Source organism: Triticum aestivum, chromosome 3D (genome assembly GCF_018294505.1).
Source record: "Triticum aestivum cultivar Chinese Spring chromosome 3D, IWGSC CS RefSeq v2.1, whole genome shotgun sequence".
Lineage (NCBI taxonomy): Eukaryota > Viridiplantae > Streptophyta > Magnoliopsida > Poales > Poaceae > Triticum > Triticum aestivum.
Genome location: NC_057802.1, coordinates 357,245,674 through 357,257,757, shown reverse-complemented (window position 1 = coordinate 357,257,757; position 12,084 = coordinate 357,245,674). Strand labels below are relative to the sequence as shown.

At 42.9% G+C, this 12,084-nt stretch overlaps 1 protein-coding gene across 2 annotated transcripts; it reads left to right on the top strand.

The window, feature by feature from the left end:
* The first annotated feature begins 2,892 nt into the window (after window positions 1-2,892).
* On the top strand, window positions 2,893-11,005 carry LOC123078872 (chloride channel protein CLC-e). 2 transcript variants are annotated; one of them, XM_044501511.1, is made up of 7 exons: window positions 2,893-3,306; window positions 5,706-6,093; window positions 6,509-6,706; window positions 7,344-7,810; window positions 8,330-8,872; window positions 10,148-10,356; window positions 10,489-11,005. In XM_044501511.1, the coding sequence occupies exons 1-7, from the start codon at window positions 3,019-3,021 to the stop codon at window positions 10,547-10,549; spliced, it is 2,154 nt and encodes a 717-aa protein (XP_044357446.1). In that variant the 5' UTR covers window positions 2,893-3,018; the 3' UTR covers window positions 10,550-11,005. The 2 variants fall into 2 exon arrangements, with proteins under 2 accessions (XP_044357446.1, XP_044357447.1); XM_044501512.1 differs by lacking the exon at window positions 2,893-3,306 and adding an exon at window positions 4,214-4,611.
* Window positions 11,006-12,084: the final 1,079 nt, after the last annotated feature.

Sequence of the window (12,084 nt, the reverse complement as noted above, 5' to 3'; positions counted from 1 at the left end):
TGTATCATCTATCTATGCATGAATTGATGATTTTTTTTAGCATGTGTTGAATTGTTGAATTATGGTTTATTTCGTTCTGTCGAGTTGTTGGATTGATGATGAACTTGTGCTATATGATAGGCGTTCATGGATTTGCATGAATACGAGGGTTGGCATATGAGGATTGTGGTTGTCCGGGGAGACGAATGAGGAGCCTGCCGACGCTGTCTTGCGGGCATGTCTGGACGTGCCCGCGGACTTCAGGGGTTCAGATTTGCCGAGTCTGGTCATAGATGCGCTTAACTAGGTCAACTCCTTTTAATATGAAAAAATGATCCCATCAAAGTACTAGTTTAGGGGTTTATCTCAGACCCTACTATCTCGGAATAGTCGTCAGGGAGTGACTCCCATGGATCGTTTATGTTTGTCAGGGGGAGTAGCTCTGAACGAACGTTCTGCCCCCTCGATCATTCTTCAGGGGAGGGCCAAGGTAAACCACGATTGCCCGAGAGGCCCAATTAACTGAATTTTTAAAATGCCATAAAAATACACCTTTTTATATAAATATAGAGAAAAAAATAAATTTATAAAATGCCATGATTACGAAAATATGAAAAATGCCATGCTACTCTATAAAACTGCCATTTCTCTAATTTATAAATTCGCAATGGTATATGATTTAAAAAAGTGTCGCGTGATCTTATTTTCATTTTTATCAAGTTTTTTCCATGGATATGTTTCACTGTGCAAAAAATGCCATGTTTTTGGAGAACATTTTATTTTTGCCATAAACCAAAAACAAAAATGCCCATGGTAAAATTTTGCTTTATTTGGTCCATCGTGCAACAATTTATATAAAAAAATCGTGTCAATGGAAAAAATGGCATGCCAATGAAAAGTGAAATTGTCAGCCATCCTCTTGATAATAAAAATGTCATGCGAACAAGAATAAAACTGCCACATTCTCAATAATCAAATCGACATCCTCTTACCAAAAAAATGCCATCTTATTAATAACAAAAACGCCATGCTCTCAATAATAAAACTATCATGCTATTAACAATAAAACTACCATGTTGTAATAAAGCTGTCATTCACTTAATAATAAAACCGCCATGTGAGAAAGCAATATTTTTTTCAAAAAAATGGTATGAATAAGTGATAAAAATTCCCAAAGTTTGCCATGGGGCATTAGAGCAACTCTAGGAGACCCCGAAAAAACTTGGTCTGCAAAACGCGTTTGCGGTCTCACGAAGATCGCGTTCGCGGGTCGAAAACTAGCGCGGCCGAACAGAAACCGTATCTAAACCTGCATAATTTGAGAAAACACTTTCGCGGGAGAAATTGCACAAACATAGTTCATCACATACTACATAGATTTTACATGATCAACAAACTATAAGCATAGTTCATACTACATACTACGTTAACTACTACTAGAGGGGGTCAGATCTGATGGCGGCGAGGTCGCGACAAATGGACGACGCCGTGGAGGAGAAGGACGCTCAATCCTACTCGCCGGAGCTGCAAAGGTCGACGTACTTCGCCGCCTGCTCCTCGCGGATGCGGCGCCACTCCTCGGCCTTCTCCTTGGCGGCGACCGCCTGCCGCCACTGAAGGTCTTCGAGCTCCTTGGCGTGGCGCCGGCGCTCCGCCTCCTCGCGCACGCTCCGCTCGGCGATGGCGGCCGCAACGGCGTCGACGTCGGCGACGTAGTCTTCCGGCCCGACGACTCCGCGGCGGCCGAGCGGAGCGGGCTCCTCGGGCTCCTCCTTCACTGGGACGAAGGCGAACTCGTCCGGCTCCTCCGGACCCTCCTCGTCCTCTGACCACTCCCTCTTCACGGGGAGAAGGCCCGCGCCGAAGGAGGAGGAGCTCCCGGCGTACGAAGACCTCGCGGAGGAGAAGGACGCGCGCCGGCGGTCGTACTCCTCCGTCTCGCTCCGCTGGAAGCTCACCGACGGCGACATGCCGCGGTTGGTCCACTTCCGGGCCCCGCGCTTCCTCACGCCGTCCGACCGGACGCGCCGCTCGCGCTCCGGGTCCCTTCCGCCGCCGGAGCCGCGTCCGGAGCTCCACATTCGGCCCCACATGGTGGCTGGAGGCGGGGCGGGTGGTCGCCGACGGCGAGAAATATGGAGAGGGGGAAGGGGAATCGCGTGGCTCAGCGGCGGCGGGGGATAGGGTTTGGACCCGCAAATGAGTCGCGCAACCGCAGATATAGCGGTCGGGGCATGCGGTTTGCGGGCCGCGGCAATTTTTTTTGCAGGCCGGGCGAGTATGCGGGCTCTGTTCTGGCCGGAAAATTAGGCCGAGCCCGCATAATCGCCGGAATTTTGCGGGGTCTGCTAGAGTTGCTCTTACAAAAGGACTAGAAATTGCCATGTTTTGGAACACAAAAAATGTCATGGATTAAAATTAAAAGGAATTGCCATGCTACTTATAACTAAAAATGCACATGACAAGTTTAGAAAAAAATCCCCAGTAAAAACATCAGGATTTTTTTTCTTTCAAAACAATAAATCGGTTTTTTGGCTTATTTTCAAAAGGAAAATGAAATTTAAAACAAATTTTAGCTTTGAAATACATATGGCAGTCTGGTAGCAAGTGTTAACAAAACCCCACTTCAGTCGAGTGGTAAGCGCCCTCGTCTGAGAAAAAGGTGTAATAGCGAACGACTCCAGCTAATCTACGTGACATCGGCCTGTGTCAAGATCCGTACAACGACGGGGAAGGCGTTCGCTGGGATGAGCTCCCTGGCTGCCGTTTGCCAGATATCATTTCCGTTTATCTCACAATAGTTGGGCAGAAATGGAGGGGAAAAGAGCACAGGCGAGAGGATAAACGTTGCGGATTGTGGTCCACCAGACTATACCGAGGAAAACTAATGAGAAAACAGCCCTCCCCGTCTGGAAAGGCCAAAAATTCCCCGGAGGCGTTCTTTTGCCTGAGCCTCCAAAGATGAGAACAGTGCAGCTTCGAGCCGCAACTAGAACAGCAGAGATGAGATAGCTGGCTACCAGTCCCGAATAGGAATCCATGGCGCCAGCCGCGACCCCGTGCTCCCCGCGTCTCCTACTCGCCTCGTCTGCATCTCCGCCTCCGCTCTTCCGCGTCGCGGTCCGCCCCCTGCTGCCCGGTAGCCGCCGCGGGGGCGTGCGCCTTCGGGTTCGATGCGGAGCGGCGGACGAGGAGGCCGAGGTTCGGCGGGGTGAGCAGGTTAAGGCGTCCGTGGAGGAGATGGCGCCCGGCCTCGACCTCGTCACGCTCGCGGCCTGCCTCGTGGGCCTCCTCACTGGCGTCTCCGTTGTCCTCTTCAACCTTTCGGTAGGTGCTTGCGAACCAAACTATGGTTCCATTCTTTCAGAATTTGAAATTGGTCCAAGAGACTCTCAACTACTGCGTAAACTTTTTTTTAACACAGTACAATCGCAGACGCAGACGCATACGCACACACACTCACCCGATGAACGCGGCACGCCCTAACCTATGAGCAGCTCTCAGAGACTTAGTCGGCACACCCTACCCCAATGAGCACATCCGAGAGACTCAGCCGGCACACCCTACCCCTATGAGCACCTCCAAGAGACTGAGCCGGCACATTATCTTGAGATTGACGAAGTCGCCACAGACGACTTCTAGTCAATGGAACGTCTCCTCCCACTGAGCACACATTGCCGGAAGGCCTGAAATAAATCCAGAAAAATGCGAGCACCAATGCCAAGTCTAGGACTTGAACTTTGGTGGGTTGGTTCCACCACAACGAACCTAACCATCAAAGCTACGCTCAATTGGTATGTACTTATATGGGTTGGTTGCTGAACGTATTGCCAGAACTTTGCTTCTGTACACCCCCTCGAAAAGTTTACAAATTTCGATGTAGATTAAAGATTGAGATTAGAAGTTACATCTTCCAATAAAAAAGGGTAATATAGTCTTTTGTATCCACATAAATCTATTCAGTATGTTTGATCTACTCCCTCCGTTCCTAAATATTTGTCTTTTTAGATATTTCAAATGGACTACCACATACGGATGTATATAGACATATTTTAGAGTGTAGATTCACTCATTTTGCTCCGTATGTAGTCATTTGTTGAAATCTCTAGAAAGACAACTATTTAGGAACGGAGGGAGTACATGCTAATATGGTGATAGCCTTTTTAAGTAACTTTAAGATTCGTGTAAACTTTTTGTGTGTGTGTGGGGGGGGGGGGGGGGGGGGGGGGCGAAGCAAAACTCTGCCAACTTATAACAAACAAATGCTCATGCTCAAGGTGTTTTCCAGATAATGGTACTGAACTTTCCCTCGGTGTTTGCATCCGATGATGTACACATCAAATTTATTACTTCATTACAATATTCACACTCAATGGCTCTGAAGGAAATTACAAGCTACATAAAGCTTGTACAGAAAACAAACATTATATATCAAACCATCATCCCAAATGGAACATAAATCCCCTGGTAGTCCAACTCCATCAGCTCCTGCAGTAAGGGCCATGACCGTAACCAGCTGACACAGATAAGAAGATAACCGTTGTCATTCCTGTATAAGGTATAGGGTAGCGAGTTGTGAAAGCTTGATGATCCAACCCAACCATGCTCACGTCAGAAGCTATTTCGTGGAAGGTAATCAGAAGCACTCATTATAGCTCAGTCACCTGCGTTTTATTCTGTCAAGTAATTGAACTTCGTGTATCCACGATTTAGTTCGTCATATCGAAAATTAGCCTCCTCCCCTTGAAAATGAGGGCTGCCTTCACCACCTAAAAAAACGATGTCACCTTCCTACCTGCAAAGTTCTAGCTTGATTTGTTTTTCATTCATAAGTTTGGATGGATATTGATGCTGGATATAGGAATGAACAATACCTTCGAAGCATTGCTCATATCTCCAACATATAGCTCAGGGGGGCTAGCAATTTCTTTCAACTCAAACTCAGGATAGCCTCATGTCATGTTCGGATCGACAAGGAGCAGGCTGCAATTGTGCAGCCGTGTCCAGCTGAGACACGATGCCAAGGGTGGTGGGCCTAGCTGCCTACCAGTATGGAAACAACCATGTCCTAGCTGGACATGACACTGCACAGCTAGGTGTCAGACCATGGATTCGTCACATCAATTTGATGGCTTGCTATGTTGAAAGATACCTAAAACCTATAAGGTTCAAGTAATGTTTCAAACTGTTATGAAGTTGGGTCAGAGTATCTTTTTTGTTTTTGTTTTGATCTTTTGGAAATGGAAGCTTTTATTGATTCATCGCCATGTATCTAGATGATACAATCACAAAAGAGGCTTCTGGAGGTCAGAGTATCTGTTTAGGCTGCCACCTATATATAAGAGGGAGCTGTGCCAATAAATAAAACAAGCAGCATAACTCCAAATCAGTATTTCTCTGATTTCTCTCGTGCCTCCCCTCTAGTCCCCCTGAGTACCTGACCAACATGGCCTTAGGCTGAAAACGTTCAGTATATTGCGACACGTGTTACGTTACAGTACAGGATGCGGCACCCTATCTTTGGCTAGGTTCCAATTCCGAATTCTGTAGGTGTCCACCAAATGCTGAGTGAGCTTGAAGCTCCAGGTCTTAAGTTGGAATGATACAATTTGAAAGTTTAAGCACCTTGTTGCATTTTGCTAATGATGGGAATCACTTTTAAATATTCACGTTGTTAGTTTAAGTACCTGTTATTGCTTCTTTGGATGTAATTTTTTTTACCATAGGTTCATGAAATACGTGACCTGCTTTGGGATGGCATACCACTGCGAGGCGCTTCGTGGCTGAGGGAAGAACCCACCGCTGAAATTTGGCAGAGAGTGATATTTGTTCCCGTCAGTGGAGGCATCATAGTTGGAGGGCTGAATACGCTAAGAAGTTCTATCAAAACAAACTCAGATGGCTCTGTTTCTAATATAAAAGGTGTGTTTAGGCCATTCTTGAAAGCTGTGGCGGCATCTTTCACTCTCGGAACTGGCAACTCTCTGGGGCCTGAGGGACCCAGTGTGGAAATAGGTTCTGCTATAGCGAAAGGATTTGGAAATGTGTTTGGGTGGGAAGGCGGAAAAAAGCTGTCTCTTGTGGCAGCTGGGTCAGCAGCTGGCATTGCATCTGGTAAGTTCTACATCCTCAATCGTTCATATATTTTGTTGCAAGGTATGTTCCATCAATATGATGGATTAACCATCGGGTAAGCATGTCATAATTTGCTTGATATCTTCATGCTTATATCAAAATAATTTTAAACTAACAGGGTAACTTGTCATAAAAAAAATCAGTTCCCTATAGATAGTTTTGTCCACATATAACTTAGTTGCATGCGTTGGTGGAATTTTAGGGACATGTTCCTCCGTCATGTAACTTTACCCAGCCGCAAGTATGTGATTCACCTGTTATTGTTTTTCGAAAAGGATTCACCTGTTATGAGTACTCTGATATGGTCAACATGTCCAATGGTAAAGTAAAAATATTCCATGTCTTCTGCTTTCTGATTCCATTTTACTTATATTTCAGGTGATTTCCTTTTTAGGTTTTAATGCTGCTGTTGCTGGGTGTTTTTTTGCGGTGGAGTCTGTTTTGTGGCCTTCATCTGGCGATTCTTCATCCCTTTCCAACTCAACACCTATGGTGATCCTCAGTGCAGTGATAGCATCTGTTATTTCAGAGATTGGTCTTGGTTCTGATCCTGCTTTCACTGTTCCAGAATATGATTTTCGCTCCCCAACAGGTACTTAATGTCTGTTATATTTGAGATTTTTAGTTCTGTTTATGAATATGAAGTACTTCCTGGCATCCTGCAATATTGGTTCTTATGCTTCACAATTTCTTATGATGAAGTATCTGCTGTTTTAACTTGTTCCCACCAATAACATTTCCCAAATAACTTCATATGTTGAAATGAAATAAGTCATGTTTTGTTTCTTTTTCTTTCAAAAAGAGGGTAGAAATCCCCAGCCTCGGCATCAATCCATGCACACATCCCTCAATAGATTATTGCAAGGTTTACAAGTATCCAAATAGTCATCAAAAGCAAAAATGAAAGCCAGAAGGTCAAGGACAATGCCAGACACCATCCATCAGTCAGCAACTGGTGCAGCCATTTGCTAAGTCATGTACTGTACCAGCTGAAAATTACTAAAATAGGACACCAACAAATCCTGCGCATTTTTGCTCTTGAACTACCTGATGCTCCTAAAGCAACCTGCTGTTCTGCAATTTGTTTGGCCTCATATCCTATACAATCTTCCAGATGGTATGGTAGGCTGGTCTCAGTAACTTTTAATGGTACTCTCATTTTACATTTTGTTTTTCGTGCTCCAGAGATTGAAAGTATGAGGATATTTACATGACTTCATAAATGTCAGAACTTCCTCTATATCTCTTGCTGGGCGTGTTTTGTGGAGTGGTGTCAATCACCCTATCTAGGTGTACAGCACTAACTATGGACGTGGTTGAACGCTTACAAAAGACAACAGGATTGCCGATGGCTGTATCCCCTGCCTTAGGTGGCCTTATTGTTGGTCTTCTCGCTCTTGTATACCCTGAAGTTCTCTATTGGGGCTTTGAGAATGTTGATATTTTACTGGAATCGCGGCCATTTACAAGTGGTCTCTCAGCACCAGTGTTGGTTCAGCTCATTGGAGTAAAAATATTGGCGACGTCTTTGTGCAGGGCTTTTGGATTGGTTGGAGGTTATTATGCACCATCCCTTTTTATTGGTGCAGCTACAGGCATGGCATATGGCAAGTTCATGAGGTTTACATTTACTGGCTCTGAAGCACTGTTTCATGTCCCCTTCCTAGACGTAGCGTCACCTCAAGCATATGGTCTGGTAATGCCCATCAGCATATTCTTACCTTTCTTCTTCTCAACTACTCCTTCCGTTAATTTTTGGAAAGCACCAGTACATCTCAATAATTAAACTTTGTAAAATTTGACCACCAATTAGTCCAGCAATATACATATTTAAATTTAATTACAGAAAAGTGATACTGTTAGATTCGTATTTTATAACATTTGTGTATGATCATTATTTATGTAGTTATCAACAAATACTTCCAAAGAAACAAATGGCCACTGTTCAGTTTTGCAGATCATGCCAAGTTAAACCCTGCCTTCCATTTTTGCAACAGAGGGAGAAGTTTGATGTCTCTTTGTATGCTTTTGTAGTGTTAATGATATTGTAACTATGTGGTGGCATTTCCATCTCTTGGGCTTGTTTTGTAGTCACTGCTCAGCGGTTTTCAAGTTTTAACGTTTTTCCTTTTGTGTGCTGTTACACTGATGAAGATATTATGCAAGCAGTATTATCATTGCTCATGTTTGTTTCCCTTTGTTTCTATCTTTGCAGGTTGGTATGGCAGCTACACTTGCTGGTGTATGCAAGGTGCCTCTGACATCTGTCCTCCTACTGTTTGAACTAACGCAGGACTATCGTATAGTTCTGCCTTTGCTTGGTGCTGTTGGACTATCATCTTGGATCGCTTCTTCTCAAAGGTTCTCTACCAGCAGTAAGGGTAAGCTGGATTCATTGGAGGAGAAAACAAGCACCATTGAAGAGGCAAAAAATGTGCCCACTCAAACCCAACAACTCACTTCTGTGGATAGTGTTGATGCTACGGCAGAATTATGTAAACTAGAAAGCTCGCTTTGTGTCTATGATGTCAGAGATGATAACGTGCTGGAAAATCTTACTGTTGCAGAGACTATGAAAACGAGATATATTTCTGTCTCATTGAAAACTCCAGTAGTTGAGGCACTAAATCTTATGCTTGTGGAGAAGCAACCATTTGTTATGATAACTGAGAGAAATAAATCTCTTTTAGGCTTGCTAACAGTCAAAGATTTCCAGGATTTCTGCAAAAATGTAAAAAGTACCAGGATGCAACCTGAGGTGAGAATTACCACCATTTTCCACTGGTTCATTTTCTCTATTTGTATAACCTTGATGTTTTAGTTTATGGGAAGACATACTTTTCTTATTTGTGCACACTTCTGTTCTGTCCTTTTTGATTTCCAAGTAACAGAGCACCCGATGCCCCAGTTTCATGGCAGATACCTAGTGTCCGAAGTTTTGCATCCATATGGCTATTTTGGATGCAGAACCAAAAGAAGACATACTCAGTCTAACCCTGTAAACCACGTCAAAGTTCAGATACATCAAAGGAACAACTCACAAACCATCACATAGCAGCTAACAGACTATCAAATATGAAGAATCCTATTTTTGTTATGGATCTGAACATATCATATATATTCTGCACAAATTAATTAGTCCCTGGAACTCAAGTCCTTGACCACTTTTGGTCTCTCAATCTGTGATGGAATAATCAGGACAATAGAAATTTTTTGACGTTGCCATCTGCAAATTCCTTAGCCACAACCCCAAAAGAGTGCAAGGATTTGCATTCTCTCTCACAACCTGCTTGAACCTTAGTACCTTTAGATCCTTGCCCTATACAAAAGTCTTGTGCTAAAGAATAACCTAGGTTCTAATACTCTCTGGCGCCCTAATTATTTGTATCTTGGTTGGATGAGATTGCGTATTGCTGGATTACTTGGGTTGGACGATCCCTCTCTTTCTTTTGTAGGGCGAATTTTGATTGGTTTAAGACAAGGCTTTTACCAACAATTACACTATTTGTATGTAATTTGTGTGATATAAAATTGATGTTATTAGTTTCGTATTTACAAATATTTATGATTGTGATTTTGTATCACTATAAACCACTTATTAACCGAGTAATTATTGGTCAAAGTCTTGTTTATAACCAATAAAAAACACGCCATACAAAAAGAAACAGAGGGCGTAGTTTTTGGTTCCCCGCCTGGCCTCCCTCAGTGAAGGTAGGATCCAGTCTGATTGGAATTAATACAATAGTCCTTTGGTTGCACCTCTCCCAAGTCCAATAGGTTTACTCCCTCTGATCCATATTAATTGTCACTGATTTAGTAGATCGGAGGGAGTAATATATTTGTCATATCTCTCAACACCGAGTTTCTTGTGGTTCCTGCTTACTTCAAACTCTTCTCTATAAACAGAGAAAAATATGGGTTTCTTATTTCGTTTAGAGGTCAAATGGTAACCCGTAATCCAAAGGGTGTTAAGTTTATTTAGCTTGATGTGGTTCTTATATTTCATTACTCATTTCTGGTCATGCTGGAACAGGTAGATGAATGTCTGGTATCTAATGTTTGTGGAGCCGTTAGATGTAAAATATGGTCCGTGACACCTCAGATGCCACTTACTGCTGCTGAAAAGATCATGGATTCTCATGGAGTAGACCAAGTTCCTGTAGTTTCAGAACATGTTAATCATCAGGATGGAGGAATCTTGATTGGTTTTGTAGACAGAGAATGCATCACCATTGCTCGAAGGTAAAGTTAAATTTTTGGATAACTACGTTTCCAGATTTCTACTCTCAGTAATGAATAGGTGACAAATTACTTGTTTTCCAACTTATAGCCAATGTCGTTGATGCTTCCCTTGCATGTTATGTTCTCTTTCAGAGCTTTGTCAGCAAAAGAATTTTTCAGTTTCACATCGGAGATCAGAAGGGAAGAGAGATGATGCGGATTCACTTAATAATTTGCTTGATATTCTGGAGCTTTGAAATTTCATTTGCTCATGTCGGCTTATGTGATTAAGCTGGTCAACAGCCAAGAAATCATAATCGACCAGGTTTGTTTGGTAACTTCAGAATTCGGAAAGTGAAGTAGCTGGCTGAAGTTTTTTCCATTTCTATCAAGACTGTATGTGCATGCGCAGTGCATTGCTGCATTATTGTTGTAAGAGCACGCTATTTTCTCAGTAGTTAGATCGCTGCACCTTGCACCTAACTTGTGCATACCACTGTTCTCCTTTTCTGCAAAACAAAATGGAGTATGTTCATTTAGGAACTGGGCCAGTGCATGGGCACTTGAGCGTGCCTACTACACAGTATAATTCTTCAACTGAGAATTGAACTATTCGTCAACGTAGACACTTGAAAGACAGGCAATAAGATCAGGCTATGTCACACTCGTATTTCTCTTTGCATGTTGTTAGTAGTTTGAATTAAATGAACCAAATTTGCATAAGGGAGGGTTTGTTTGGCGGAATCTTCTGATAATTATCGTGTATTCTTTGCAATCTTATGTAGCAAGTTGTTTGGTAAAACAACCTTCCCGTAGAGAAACAGTTTCCATTCGTATCGCTGTGACAAATGAACCTTTATTGTTGTACGTTTATCACATGTTTCGAAGCTAGTTTCAAATTTTCAACAACAGCAACAACAAAACCTTTTGTCCCAAGCAAGTTGGGGGTAAGCTTAAATTTTGAACCTAAATTTAAATTAGAATATTCCTTTATCTACATACTTGAACTCTAAATTTATATTTGGAAATCCGAAATCTTGAAATTTATATCGCAATTGTGAAATTTGGAAATTTAGATGCCAATAATCTAAAATCCGGCATGTCCAACTTTCAAAGTTTATATTTGGAACACTGAATTTTCATAATTTGTAACCCCCCCCCCCCCCCCCCCCTAAAGAAATAAGAGCATTTAGATCACCGATCACTAAAGTAGTTATCTAAATGCTCTATATTTCTTTACAGAGGGAGTATTTCTGTTTTTCAGATTCAAACTCGATAATTGGTTGGTAGTTCAAACTATGTAATTTAAACTCGAATTATACTAGAACACAATTCATTGATCTGTGTTCAAGTTTCGAAATGCTCGAACTACATTTAGTTGTAATTTATATCGGGAAAATCCAAACGTCACCTGAGATCCATGCAAGCCGTACAGCCGTGTAAAGGTGGACGTAAGCGTGTCACTCGGTGTATCAGGTATTGTGCACTACTTGTGCTCCTGAGATCTGGGCAACCATGTGGTCAGTAGTAACTTAAGACTAATAACATATATATATTAGAGCAACTCCAACGGGCTGACCAAAACGGACGGCGATTTCGTCCGCTTTTTGTCCGTTTGGGTTGGCCGCCTGCTCGGCGTCCGCCCTGTTTTTGATATGGGTCGGCAGCGAGCCCAACGCGCCGACCCATATGTGCTGGCGTGGCCGGCTAGCCGTCCAATTTTACATTGATTTGTGTTCAACATATTGT